The sequence below is a fragment of the Amphiura filiformis genome, chromosome 14, assembly GCF_039555335.1.
Source record: "Amphiura filiformis chromosome 14, Afil_fr2py, whole genome shotgun sequence".
NCBI classification, from domain to species: domain Eukaryota; kingdom Metazoa; phylum Echinodermata; class Ophiuroidea; order Amphilepidida; family Amphiuridae; genus Amphiura; species Amphiura filiformis.
Window position 1 is genome coordinate 54,628,483 of NC_092641.1, and position 14,799 is coordinate 54,643,281.

At 30.7% G+C, this 14,799-nt stretch overlaps 1 protein-coding gene across 1 annotated transcript; it reads right to left on the reverse strand.

The window, feature by feature from the left end:
- Positions 1–469: 469 nt before the first annotated feature.
- On the reverse strand, positions 470–12,153 carry LOC140169506 (uncharacterized). The gene is made up of 6 exons (XM_072192768.1): positions 11,986–12,153; positions 10,232–10,255; positions 7,636–7,904; positions 1,905–2,052; positions 1,552–1,584; positions 470–525 (listed from the first exon to the last, which is right to left on the reverse strand). The coding sequence occupies exons 1-6, from the start codon at positions 12,059–12,061 to the stop codon at positions 470–472; spliced, it is 606 nt and encodes a 201-aa protein (XP_072048869.1). The 5' UTR covers positions 12,062–12,153.
- Between the last annotated feature and the right edge of the window lie 2,646 nt (positions 12,154–14,799).

The following is a 14,799-nucleotide window of genomic DNA, read 5'->3' on the forward strand; positions in this document are numbered from 1 at the left end:
CAGTGCTTTCCATTGCTTAGCACATAAAAACTAGCGCCGTGCTTCCATTGATTAGAACAGAAAAGCGCAACTTTTGGTTTCGTTTGGTTTTAGATAACCATTATACTAATTCGCAACCAATTTCAATGGTTTTAATTTTGACATTAGTTGTCTTTGTTTATGATATACAGTGGCGAACATAACTGGTACCTTAATTCTTTTGCGCACTGTATTACACTTTAGGCTATCATTAGAAATTGAAGTGATTACACAATTGGAAATGAGTCTTTTGGTATCTCTGAGTCATACCAATAATCATCCTGGGCAAATATACGATCTGTGTCAGATATAGTACTACTCAATAGACTGTGCATAACCTGTCACGGTCGCGGTTGATGATTACGTAGTAAACTAATTCACTAGTAAACACAACATATTGAAATTAATAACAGCTAAGAATGATGCAATATCATTGGTATATGTAAATAAACTAACACACACCTTCTTTATCGTGATTTGTATCTTCAATAGTGGCATTGCAAGGAGCTGCAGAAAGAAGAATAGGCAATAATAATTATTAACTACAACTGTAAGTTCATACGTGCTGGTGATAAACAATTTCTAAAATTTTAAACTGACTTTCAGCACAAAAATTCAACTAACCTTGAATTTTCGATGTGTTACACACATCTTCATCAGAAGAAGTCTTCTGATGTTGTGATGGACCCGCACTAAACGGAGGCCATCCAGATTAAGAAGAAACCACCAGAACTAAATCGCGATCAAAGGCTGTAATTGCCGACCTTATACAACGCCTTCATTTGACCAGAAGTCGCCAATGGTCAACAAAATGGCAAGTCCATCACAACATCACAGGACTTCTTGTGACGAAGAAATTTTTAGAAATTACAACTTGTTTGTAATAAATAATATGTAAAATATTAACGTAATAAATTACAAAATAGATACCGTTTCTCGTATTTGGCGACAGGTGCATTTGAATCTGACATAACAAAGTAAAAAATATGACTTCCAGATAATGTATGCATATTTAATTACATAGCTGCCCAATTGCGCATAACTACTATGCCTTTAAACAAATTAGCTCTATAATTATACAAAAATGTAACTAAGATGGCGCCTAGACAATATAATAATTATAGCATATTAGAAACACTTTGACCAATTTTCAAGGCAACATTTTCCCGGGAACATTCTGGACAGTAAATGTACCCTGAACATTTGTGTATGCATTGATTTTTTAGCAAATTATAGGCAAAACAGAATATTTATGAACACTTTGCTCAATAACTACATCGATTTTTGATTAAAACAATAAAAATACAAAGACAATATAAATTAGTATATTACGAAAACCGTATGTCCGATTTGCCTCGAATAAAAGGCAATTTGATCATTATACGTTGCTCTACTTCATTAATCTATTTAAAAACATGGTCGGAACGTTTTCAAAATGCCCCATAAACCACCTTAAAACAAGTCACAAAGTCGACACTGCGTTTTGACTAAGGATTGTATCTGTTAGATATTAAATAAACAATACATTCTTACCTAGTGGCGGCCCTGATGTTGATGCAAGTGTGTCTGAAAAAGAACAGTTACGTGCATTTGAATCAGCAACATGAATACTTCTCTGGAATATTAATATTATGCAAGTAATAGCAACTTAGCAAGCACTTAACCATTCACTTTGTAATTACTTAAAATATTGCAAAGTAAAGTATTTTTCTATGAACCATCTAAACCGTTGATGAGGGCGTACTTCTACGATGTTAACAAAGCGTGTGCTTGTGTATTTATTTACTCCACCGCCGTCACATGTGTAGATATATTTTTTTTACAATAGTTATGCCATTTTTATTTTATTTCCATATGCTTTTAATGTAACATTGTTATTTTCTTACCAAAGATTTGAACATTTGCTCTGGCTACCACTCTTGTACCAAATCGGTCAGGACTAATAAAACAATTCCATCTGCCACTGTCTGACTTCTTGGTATTTTTAAGAGTCACCGTCCACTCGTATTTGTCTCGATTTTCCTTCACCTTTATCTGTATAATTGATAAAATGAAATACAAATTCATGTTAAGGTTAGCATCTATTTTAAACTGTTGCGATTTGGTAGTTCACACCAACTTGTGAATGGTAGTGAGCTTTGGCAAAAATTGCATTGATCATTTTATAGCGAGCGTGTAGAAAAATTCAAATATCACATACTTTTGTAGAGCCTGAGTTTCTTGAGTTATGTTGTAAAGAGGGCTGAAACAATAACACTTTTGTAAAACGTACATAACTCATTAACAACAATAAATGAAGCACGCTTGCAAAACATTTAAATAATGAAAATCAATTTTTTGATACGTCGTGTACCCTTAATGAATATTCAAATACGTACAAGGGACATCATAGGTATAATGTTCTGTTTTGCTTTTTCTTATTTATGTATTTACTGCATGTAATCGGATAGCAACGTTTACAATTTTTTTTGTGGGACATGGTAGTCCATCAGAATACGAGGAATGTCTTTCTGATATCAAATAATTAAAAAAATATTTGAAATTTGTGATATAGTACAAATTTTATGGTAAATTATCTGATATGAAGAAATTCCAACCATTTTGATACAGCCTGTAATAGGGATATAATAGGCAGAGGATATAGACACATGAAATGCAAATATGTGACCACACGCCACAACTGAGCCCGTATGTCGCCCCTAGACCATTTTGATGTTTTGGCATACTTGCAAAGGCCATACCATAAGCTTTAAAAAAACACTTCAACCAGCTTCATAGCATATCTAGAAGTAAAGTTATGGTCGTTCAAAGGTGTCACGGTTTCAAAACGCGAAACCGAGAAAACACAGTTTAAAGTCAGGGGTTTCAAAATTTGCCAATTTTTAAATGATTTACAACTTTTGACCATAACAACCATTACCTTCCATACATGCTATTACCACCAAACTTTGCACAGACACTTATTATATCATATCCTAATTATTAAAAGAGAAAGAAACCACACTTCATCTTATTTTTGCATATTTAATGAGTTATTAATTAGATACTCATTAATCAGTATCGGATATCCTGTCCAATAATGTTGATATCAGCTGTGTTAACGAAAGCTTTTAGACAATTTATACAATAAAAGCAAATAAGAAATACTTAAAATAATTTAAAAAAATATAAAGATAACACTAATTAATACTAATTAACATCTTACACATCACCATAGCAACAGAACAAATAATTCAACTTATGAATTTAGATGCCATTTCGAGTTTGTACCATTTTTGCATTGCGATTTTTAAGTGTTTTATTTTTTCTGTGAATTCTACAATCATCAAATACATGAAAGAGAGGATTATAGTATCAATTGGAACACTTTTAAATTATCACCACAAATAACTGTGTCATTAGCATGATGACCCTCGACAGCACTTATTGAACTGCCCGCTCTGAAAAGAGCGCTAGGCTGGGTATAATGCGTTTTGTAATGTTAACAGCAAGTTACCATAATTTAAACATTTTTAGTGTGTAACTCCTGTGCTAAAATATAAAGATAAACACTAATTAATACTAATTAACATCCGTACTGCGCAGAATCATCGAGTCAGCTGACGTAATTCGACCAATCAAACAGTCCATTCGCACGATCTTGGCAACAGATGAACCAGATGTTTATACTAAAATAGGGTCATGTAAAACGGCCTCTCATTGGCTACTAACAATGTTTACATGAAAAAATGTTTACATGAAAATATCCGCTAGAAAATAAATCTGGAAATCCCCAGCTTTCGGCAATACCAAACATGGCGGCACTGGAACGAGAGAATTTTTCGTAGCAGTGGACAAATTTCACGATTATTTCGACGCTCTAAAACACTTTTTACTCAATTTTAGGAATATTTTTAGAACGACAAGCTTCAGAAAATGAGGTTTTTTACTTGTTCTACTCTATATTTTGCAATGAAACTTGGACTAGTGTAAGAAAACATATTTATCATTTCAAATCTTTAAAAATCTCATTTTTCATCGGAATGACCTTTCAAACCAATTTTCACTGTAGCGCAAAATCAAGTTTAGCGACATCCGGGCTCAGTTGTGGCGAAGGGTCACATATATGAAATTAATATTACTTTTATAATAATTTGTAGATTATTTGTATAACATGTCATGAACCGTATATTCTGGATATTTAAACATTCTAATGTTGCATCTGAAAGAGGCAGGTTTTTAAATAAAATTGATAAACACCAATCATTTTGATACAGCCTGTAATAGGGATTTATATAATAGGCAGAGGATATGAACACATGAAATGCACATATATGAAATTAATATTACTTTTATAATAATTTGTAGATTATTTGTATAATATGTCATGAACCGTATATTCTGGACATTTAAACATTGTAATGTTGCATCTGAAAGAGGCAGGCTTTTAAATAAAATTGATAAACACCAATCATTTTTATACATCCTGTAATAGGGATTTATATAATAGGCAGAGGATATGAACCCACGAAATGCAAATATATGAAATTAATATTACTTTTATAATAATTTGTAGATTATTTGCATAGCATGTTATGAACCGTATATTCTGGACATTTATTTTAAACATTCTAATGTTGCATCTGAAAGAGGCAGGCTTTTAAATAAAATTGATAAACACCAATCATTATGATACAGCCTGTAATAGGGATATATTACTACTACTACTACTACTTCTACTACTACTACTACTACTACTACTACTACTACTACTACTACTTTACTTTGTTACTTTAACAACGTATTTATTATTTTAATTTTATATATTTGGGTAGTAAGATTTTTAATGTAGTTGTGCTTGAGCGTGACCGTAATACGGGCTAAGATTAGACCTTGTTAGCGATTTACAAATTAATCTGCATTGATTGACAGGTAAAATCTTAATATTGTTGAATGTCATAATTAATTGATTGTAACATAAAACGGAAGGAAACACTCATTTATGTTAACGAGGCGTGGACAGCCGCCTCTATATGCAGTCAGTACTTTATCTGTTTTTCTTGGGTTTTTTTATTAAAAAATATGTGGATCTATCCTATTTTACCAAATAAACCATAAACTCAGTTCAAATGCTTTAATAGTTGGACCTACTCCCTATTCCAGAAAAATACAGCACTCATTTTTTGAGATTAAAAAAAATATTATCCTATTTTGCCTAATGAAATACAGTTCAATCCTAATTACTTATTTAGTACTGACTGGCAGTAAACGTTCAATTTTACTTTTGGTCAAATTTATGAGTTAAATGCCAAAAACATGCATTTTAGGGTGTTTTTCACATACTATGACAATCAAGTCTAAAGACTTGACAAAGTTTATATTCAATTTTATGCATTCCCAGCAAACACAAAACGTTTTCGACGTCATTCGCAATAGGTTATAAAAGGTTGTCAGAAAACGTTAAATGTCGGGTTATATAAAGGATATATTAAGGGTATAAAACGTTTTCATAACATTAAAAAACATTTTTTTTGATAATCTACTGCCCAGCAAACCCTTTTTTTTTACAGAAAACGTTTAAATGTCGGGTAATATAAAGGGCATAAAACGATTTAATAACATTCAAAAACATTTTTGAAATCTTGATACAAAACATTCTAAATAGAATGCTTTTGGGGGGGGGGGGTGGAAAAAATATTTTACAAAAATGTTTGTCCAAATTATTTGCAATAATGTTTTGAAAACGTATTCATGACCTTAATATAACCTATAGCATTTAAATGTTATTAGAACGTTTTGAAAACAAAAAACATTTTAAGAACATTTCTGTGTTTGCTGGGTGCAAATATTTTAACATAATGTTATTTAAGTGTTGACAAAACATTTGGCAGAAATGTTTGCAAAAATACCAGTAGTTTACAATGACATTTTGTAAACATTGTAATTTTTTTTGTTTTAATGTGTTTTCATATAAAACGTTTTCATGACCTTTATATAACCCGACATTTAAATGTTATTAAAACGTTTTGACACCCCCTAAAAACATTTTAAGAACATTTCTGTGTTTGCTGGGTGCAAATATTTCAACATAATGTTATTTAAGTGTTAACAAAATATTTGGCAAAAATGTTTGCAAAAATAGTTTACAATAACATTTTGAAAACATTAAAAAAATATTGTTGTAGTGTGTTTTCATACAAAACGTTTAACCCAAAATATAACTTATTGAAAACGTTTTTAAAACGTTTGTGTGTTTGCTGGGTTCTAATGTTTAGAAAATACATGTTTCATTCTTATAACCAATCAGTTGATTAAAGTAACACAAAAAGGTGAAAATTAGAGCAAAATTTCTGCCAGAAGTAATGATGTCGCGTGTTATATGAGATGATCGATGCACAACAGCGGCTAAAAACAATACCTTTATTCTCATTCTTTTAAACTTCAATGCAAATAAAAACATTAACCATAAGTATACAAAAGCTTAGATTCGGTCAGTCCCGTTGTTGCTATGCATTGGTTCAAATAGCGCGTACGGATACCGCGTTGATGCGAATGCGCTAAACCGTGTTATAACGTGCCATATCACAAAGCTAAGAAGATTGCAGGAACTTTCTCAAGTATTTAAGAACAATAAGTGAATAACATTGTTTACGAGCAAATGAGCAAATAATGGTGAAGATATTATCACATCCGAGATCGTTTTCTGGGTAGTACTTTACATCATACTACCACCATAGTAGACAAGATCTTGAACAAATAGCAAGAATATCTCACTTATCTTGTAAGTACATCATTTCATATTACTTAATACACCATAGGTCCATTGAAAGGTCAAATCTCGTGGACCATGTTGAAGAGCTTTAACTGCATGCAGTATCTGGTCCCTATAAATGTGGCTTTCTGCCCTTTTGTAACAGGCGAAAGTTTGGACATGTATTTTAAACAATAATTTTGAAAAATAAAACATTATATGAAGGGGGAGGAAGAAGTTGAAGATGAAGAAAAAGAGGAGAAAGAAGAAGGAACTAGAAGAGGAAGACGCTTTGAAGATGAAGAGGAGGAAGAAGAAAGGAGCTTGAAGGAGAAAAGGATGAAGTAGAAGAAAAAAAAAAGAAGAGGAAGAAGAAAAGAAATGGAAAGAGAAACGAAACAGTAAAAAAGGAAGTATTATATAGTTTTGAAAACGATTATTTGGCCTTTTTAAAAAATGTTTTGATAAAATGTTGTTGATTTAGAGAAAAATTGCCATAAAATAATGTCTTTACAAATCTGTCATTTTATGGAGAATTCACCAACCATATCTTGACAAATGTGTGATTTTGATGTATTTTGATATCTGAAATGTAGTCAATTGGCTACCCTTTTCCTTGCTTCTAAAACGGCAGCCAGTTTGTCTTACATCTGGACACCTTTTTGAAAATTGAAAGTAACCAATTGCCTGTCAAATTGGACATTTTGGGAAGGCAAAAGTTAGCCAATTGGCATTGCATTGAAATCCCATATTGTCAAGACATATTTATAAAGTTTTCTATTAAATGATAATTTTATCAAGACATTTTTGAAAAAGGATAAATATTAATCGTTTAAAAAATATCACGTGTTCGATGAGAAAGAAAAATGAAACGATGTAAGACTTACCCTTCTATTAACGATAACTTTCTTTCCATTCCTCGAAATAGTCTCTCTCCCAGCATCATTATCACGAAATTCCCATTCCTGCCTTACATCGTTGTCTAAAAACCATGTTCCGTGAGCTTCAAGTCTGCATCGGAGAGCAATAGTATCCCCCGTCACTACTTGTATGTTTGCTGTGCTTGATATCTCGCCTGCCTGGTAGACGGTGATAGCTTTAATGTCACTTGAATATTCGTGTCGTCCGTCACCCTTAATAAGAGTAATTGTTGCAACTGTCGAAACATATAAACCATTAATTAAAGCGATTAGTATAATAAAATTCGAGAATTTAATCTACTGTGGGATTTTGATATAGATGTAAATGGTAAACATGGTAAAGATCTGAACATGAAATGACACTTAATTTTTTTTGGTATCTTGTCTATACTTTCAAGATATGGTACAATTTATTTTTTAAGAGTCGTTTTTGGAAATTAATATAGAGGCCTACATGGTATAAATGCAATTTTGGGGTATAAAGCAATGGTTTTTTTTATCAAATACAAAGTACTATAATATATGGATTAACCTCGGCCTTTTAAAAAATAATTAATAATCATGCACACCGGGCATGCACATTTCAGTATCACATCAACAAACGCACACCCTATACCCACGAACAGTTTCAAATTATATTACACATTTTAGTTTTACAGGCCTGTATCTCAAAAGTATAAGCCTTTGGGAGGCACTTATAACAATATTTTTCAACAAAATACCAATTCTTAGAATAATAATGCCTAACCATCCTAGACACAATACCTTTTCAAAAACATTCGTAAAAGGTTAAAAATGGTTGTCGGGTTATATAGAGTATACAACATTTTAAACAAATTTGTTGAATGTTGCTGCGAAACATTTATACAATTAGGTTTTTAAAGTATGAATAAGACGTTTCTTGAAAAGGGTTTGCAATAAAAATAACAAAAAGGAATAAATAAATAAATAAATAAATAAATAAATAAATAAATAAACAAATAAATAAATAAATAAATAAATAAATAAATAAATAAATAAACTAACTAACTAACTAACTAACTAACTAACTAACTAACTAACTAACTAACTAACTAACTAACTAACTAACTAACTAACTAACTAACTAACTAACTAACTAGTTATAATAAGATTTTGATAGCATTTTTTTAAAATGTTATTAAATATGTTATTAAAACGTAAAACATTAACATTAAAACCATTTAGGGCACATTTTTGCATTTGCTGAGATAAACTGGAAAACGGTTGAATTTCAAATATGTTCACTTTGTTAAAACAGAATGCTTGACCACATAAATCATAATATCGTCATTAGGAATGTCAGAACAGCAATTAAGCAATAAAAATATTTTACTAAATTTGTGTCAATAAATCGTGGCTATAAATCAAGAAGCTTTAAGACGGAGTACATGCAATATCAAATTTGTCGAGAGAGAAACTGGGGCTATAAAAACATTCTAGCTATCATACCAATTAGTCCCTAAATACTAGTATTCATTGGAACTTTTTTAACAAATATTTTATTATTTTGTTATTAAATCAAATCAGTATTTTAGATCCCACGAGGATGTTTTTTTCTCTCTCTCCCTTCTTCCTCTCCCTTGACTCTATCATTTCTATACATCTCCATCTCTCAAGAATTTCAAATTATGCTGATATGTGAAGACAATAATTCTTATCAGTATCCGTCTGCAGTCATAGAATGACCTTTCAACATATTGGGTACTAAAACTCATTCGCCACTGCTTAAGGTCAAATGTTGGGTTATACTTGTTAATTGAAGGTCATTGAACTATGCCACTATAAACGATATCGTCATGACTCGTCTGCCTTTCCCTCTATTAACGAACAAGTAAATATGAATTTATACTACATCGCTGAGCGATAGCGATTGCTTTTTTTTAGCCAATAGTATTAGAGCACGCTTTGTTGTGTTGGGAAAAGCGCGCTAATTTAGTGGTCAATTAGCACTCGTCGCTTAGCGATGTAGTATACATTTTGCTTAGCCCTAGTCCCTATATTTTGTAACATGGACTACGAAATGGGGTGTTGTTGCAACCCCCCTATTTTTCAATTATAAACGTCATATACCATTATAATTGATACTAATATATAGCTATGGGTCTCCTCTATCCAGTAATATTAAATACAAACATTCCCCACATAATGTCGCTATGACGTCGTAAAGGTATAGGTAAAATTTATTTTCGGCTAAAAATTCTACAAAATGCGATTTTCACCGAAGTTTCTCTTCAATATAAAAGGAAATCACCATATCAACCTAACTAACAAATAAAAAGTCAGTAGCTCTTGAAATTTTACAAGAGCGAAATGAAACTAGAAACCAATGGTAGGCCTCACCACCACCACCCTATGGTCATCTTTGACGGCTGGTCCTACCCCGGTCCCGGGTTAGGTGCAGGGTAACACATTTATCACTAAAATGAAAGGATGGATCTACGATTAGTTAAGGTCGTTTGGGCGTAAACGCGTGCGTTTTTGTGACGGATAAAAAATCCTTTATAGACTTTAACAATAATTGATGAATGAGTAGAATACTTACTGTATCCATCGTACTCTTGTGCACCTAATGGTAAAAATAAAGAGAAGGATACCATTAATTAACTAAATAATTAATGAATGAATTATTTTTTTCATCTTAATGTATCATATCTTTAACATCGACGTAAGTATACGCGGCATGTTAATATTGATCAATCTTTTAAATTAATCTTTTTGAACAGAAAGACATGATAATAATTATTAACAACACCAATAATACTACTAATCAACAACAACAATAATAATGGTAATAACACTACTAATACTACTAATAATAACCCAGCAAAAACAAAACATTTTCGATATCATTCGCAAAAGGTTACAAAAGGTTGTCAGAAAACGTTTAAATGTCGGGTTATACAAAGGGTATATAAAGGGTATAAAACGTTTTCATAACATTCTACAACGTTTTTAGATAACTCACTGCAAATATTCTAACATAATGTTATTTAGGAGTTGAACAAATATTTGGCAAAAATGTTTGCAAAAATATTTTACAATAACCATGATAACATTTTGAAAACATTTTAAAAATATGTTTGTAGTGTGTTTTCATACACAAATTTTTTAAAATGTTTTCTTGACCTTTATATAACCCGACATTTAATGTTGTTAAAACATTTTAACCAAAACCAAAAATCCCAAATATAACATGTTAAAAACGTTTTCAAAAAACGTTTTCAAGAGTGATATAATAAGGGATGATAATATATGATAATAAGGATATTTTGTGTTCGCTGGGAATACTATAACAATAATAATAATAATAATAATAATAATAATAATAATAAATAATAATAATAATAATAATAATAATAATAATAATAATAATAATAATAATAATAAAAAATTATAATAATAATATTGATGATGACGATAATAATAATAATGATAATAATAATAATAACAACAACAACAACAACAACAACAACAACAACAACAACAACAACAACAACAAAAATACTCTTTTTCTATCAATTGAACATAATGTGTACAACATGGAATAGCCATACCCTCCGTACATGTATGTTTATGTATGTATTTATGTATGTTTAAACGTGGGAATCATTTAAATGAATGTAGGCAGGTGATCACAAATAAATCTCTACAAGTTCAAAAGGTCTCTAAATAGTGTGAATAATATTGAATGTATGTGAGTTTGCTGTTGTAAAATGACATTACTTTCATCTATGATTAGGTCTAGTACATAGGCCTACACAGATATCATATAGGCATACATGTATAATGCATAATTGTTGTGTTATGTTTGTTTTATTTTGGTGCAACAGATTTTTATAACATACACATTTAATTCTATGCAGGGGTGTCCTGAATAGGGGGGATAGTGTTTGTGTGATTCTAACAGGAATAAAATACAGTAAATGGTAGAATTGGTAGTCTTCAGTTTATTTTGCACATTTTATATGTGTACTATAAAGATATCCACTATTATTGAGTGTTGTATTGCAAATAGATGAGTTATATGAGATCTTGAACCTCAGTAATGTATTTTATAAATTCTATATATTCTTCAAGCTGGTTTCAAGTGGTATCATAATCCAAAATAATTGTTCTAAAAATAAGCTATTTGTCAACTAAAGAATGAAACAGTTTTGAAAACAAACAAACAAATAAACAAACAAAACAAGATGATATATTTACAAATGTAAGCTTACTAAATTAAAGCCACTATAAAATGATGAAAAAGGTGTGAAAAAATATTACGAATACAATAATTATAACCGAGACACTTACCTACGGAACACTCTGGAATTTGCCAGGAGAATCCTGCTATAAAGCAAATTAATAAAATCCTATCAGGAATAGTCATCTCCAACAAAGTTCTTGGTTAGGAACCTATAGTGAAGGCATGCATAACAGACACTGCGTGCGAGATGCGAAACGTACTACTGAGTCAGACTACACATTTGCCCTACGGCGTTGCCAAGTTCATGGACAACTTGCTCCAAGGGATATTTTCCGGTGAATCCTTAGCCGGGGAAACTCCTTTATACGTTGAAATTCATCATATCATGCATTATAGCTTTGGTAGTATATCATATCCCTGCAAACACTAAATATTTTACAGAAAACGTTCAAAATTTCGGGGTAGATAAAGGGTAAAAAACGTTTAAATAACATTCAGAAAATATTTTTGATTTAATGCAAAGCATTTTAATATGATGTTTATTAAGTGTTGACAATATTTTTTTAAATGTTGGCAAAAAATGTTGACCTTTATATAATCTGACATTAAAATGTTATTAAAACGTTTTGACCAAAGTAGTATTTTGAAGCCGAGCCTTAGTGTAATTAATTATGTTGTTTTAGTTATCTGACTAATCATAGATGATCATTCCTGAGCTGCTTTTGGCCTTCTTTCAAAATGGCTCTTATTATGTTAATGCTTCAATCCTTTTTAATATCTCTAACGTGCGCGTGTATCATCCTTCCTGCGTCACTTTCTTTTGTGTGTTTCTTCTTTTCTTCAGTCATTTAAAAATTTCAAGTCGTATTTACATGTATTATTATTATATTTACAGTAATTAAGCATTGTTTTATAATGATTAATTTACTTTTTATTAAATTTTTGGTGAAAAGACACACCAGACTAAAGATATAAAATGTTCGGTTCGGTTATGATTCACCAACGATTTGTACTTTAAAGAAATATGTGCTTGATAAAGGTAAATCAGAAGTCTAGGTTTGACATTTCATAAAACGCCATTATAGATTTATAGACTATACCACTAATGTTTAGCTTTGAAGTGCAAATAAACTGGAAATAATCCAACTTAAAGAGTACAAAACCCAAAGATTGGGCTACTTTTCCACAATATTGGCAACATTGTAAAGGACTCCATGTCAAGGAACATGGAGAGGTGACACTTGGTGGTGTTAAAAAGTACGACAGTCCACGAGATTTGACCTTATAATGGACCTATGGTGTATTAAGTAATATGAAATGATGTACTTACAAGATAAGTGAGATATTCTTGCTATTTGTTCAAGATCTTGTCTACTAAAGAGGTAATAAGGTGTAAAGTACCACCCAGAAATCAGGCGATCTCGGAGGTGGTAAAATCTTTATTAACATTAATAAGTGCAATTTCTTTATTTATTTATTATTATTATTATTATTATTATTATTATTATTATTATTATTATTATTATTATTATTATTATTACTATTATTATTATTATTATTATTATTATTATTATTATTATTATTATCATTATTCCATCATGTTTTGTTTTGTTGGTTGTGGTGCACGCTGGTGTATGAGCATATCAATACCTGTTTTTGTAGTTTTTTCATCCTCATGTTTCTCATCATCATTAAACCTTAATCATTATCATCAAGTCCCTATTGTTTCTCTCCATGATTGCGTAATATCCTTCATTAGTAAAATCAGAAGGCTAGACTAATGACGTACCTAACTGAGGTAGCTACTTATAACATCTTGACAGATGTTCATGCTATTTTACTAAACATATATAATGTTCGCTAATTATCTGAAACTTACAATGTATATAGAATGGCGTAGTTAAAATAAATACAAATTAAGAAAACAATATTTAAGATACGTTCTTATAAATGTTCGAATGGAAACGGCTCGGTGAAACGTCAAGTTGCTGCTCAAACATGACAAGAGATCATATCCTCTAGATCATATCTACAATAGTACAATGACATGAAGCCAGCATTTTCTTTTCACGCATATTTTTGGTTAAAGACTCAAGGGGTGTATATATATTGATAATTACATTTATATGTGTGCACATAACGATGGGACCGTAGCAATACGTAAAGGCATACGCATGGCAAATGAGGTGGTTGTTTCTTCGTTTATTTATGACTAAAATAAGGTATAACAAAAACTTGGTAAATGGTAAAAATAGAAGAAGAAATAATTAAATCGTTTTAAATTCTTTTATTGCTTTGCATATCGATAGTATATAGATTGTTGATGGTGAAGATGGTGTTGATGGTTATGGTGGTCTTGTTGTTGGTTATGGTGGTGTTGTTGTTCGTAGAAGACATATATGAAATGATTAGTATTGTTTACCTAATCATGATAATGTTAGTTTGTTGTTCCCAGAAAACACAAAACATTTTCGACATCATTCGCAAAAGATTAGAAAAGGTTATCAGAAAACCTTTAAATGTCGGGTTATAATGTATAAAGGGTATATAAAGGGTATAAAACGTTTTCATAACATTAAAACACATTTTAAGATAACCTACTGTAAATATTTTAACATAATGTTATTTAAGTGTTGACAAAATATTTGGCAAAAACATTTGCAACAAATATTTTACAATAATATTTTGAAAGCATTTAAAAATATTGTTGTAGTGTGTTTTTATCATAAAGGTTTTAAAACATTTTCATCATGTTCAAGAACTTTATATAACCATAACCCGACATACAATGTTATTAAAACGTTTTTACATAAACCATAACCCAAAATATAACTTGTTTAAAACGTTTTAAAACATTTTTGTGTTTTTGGTTGTATTCATTTACTATATCAAATTTAAGTTTACACACTTCTGCACGCTAT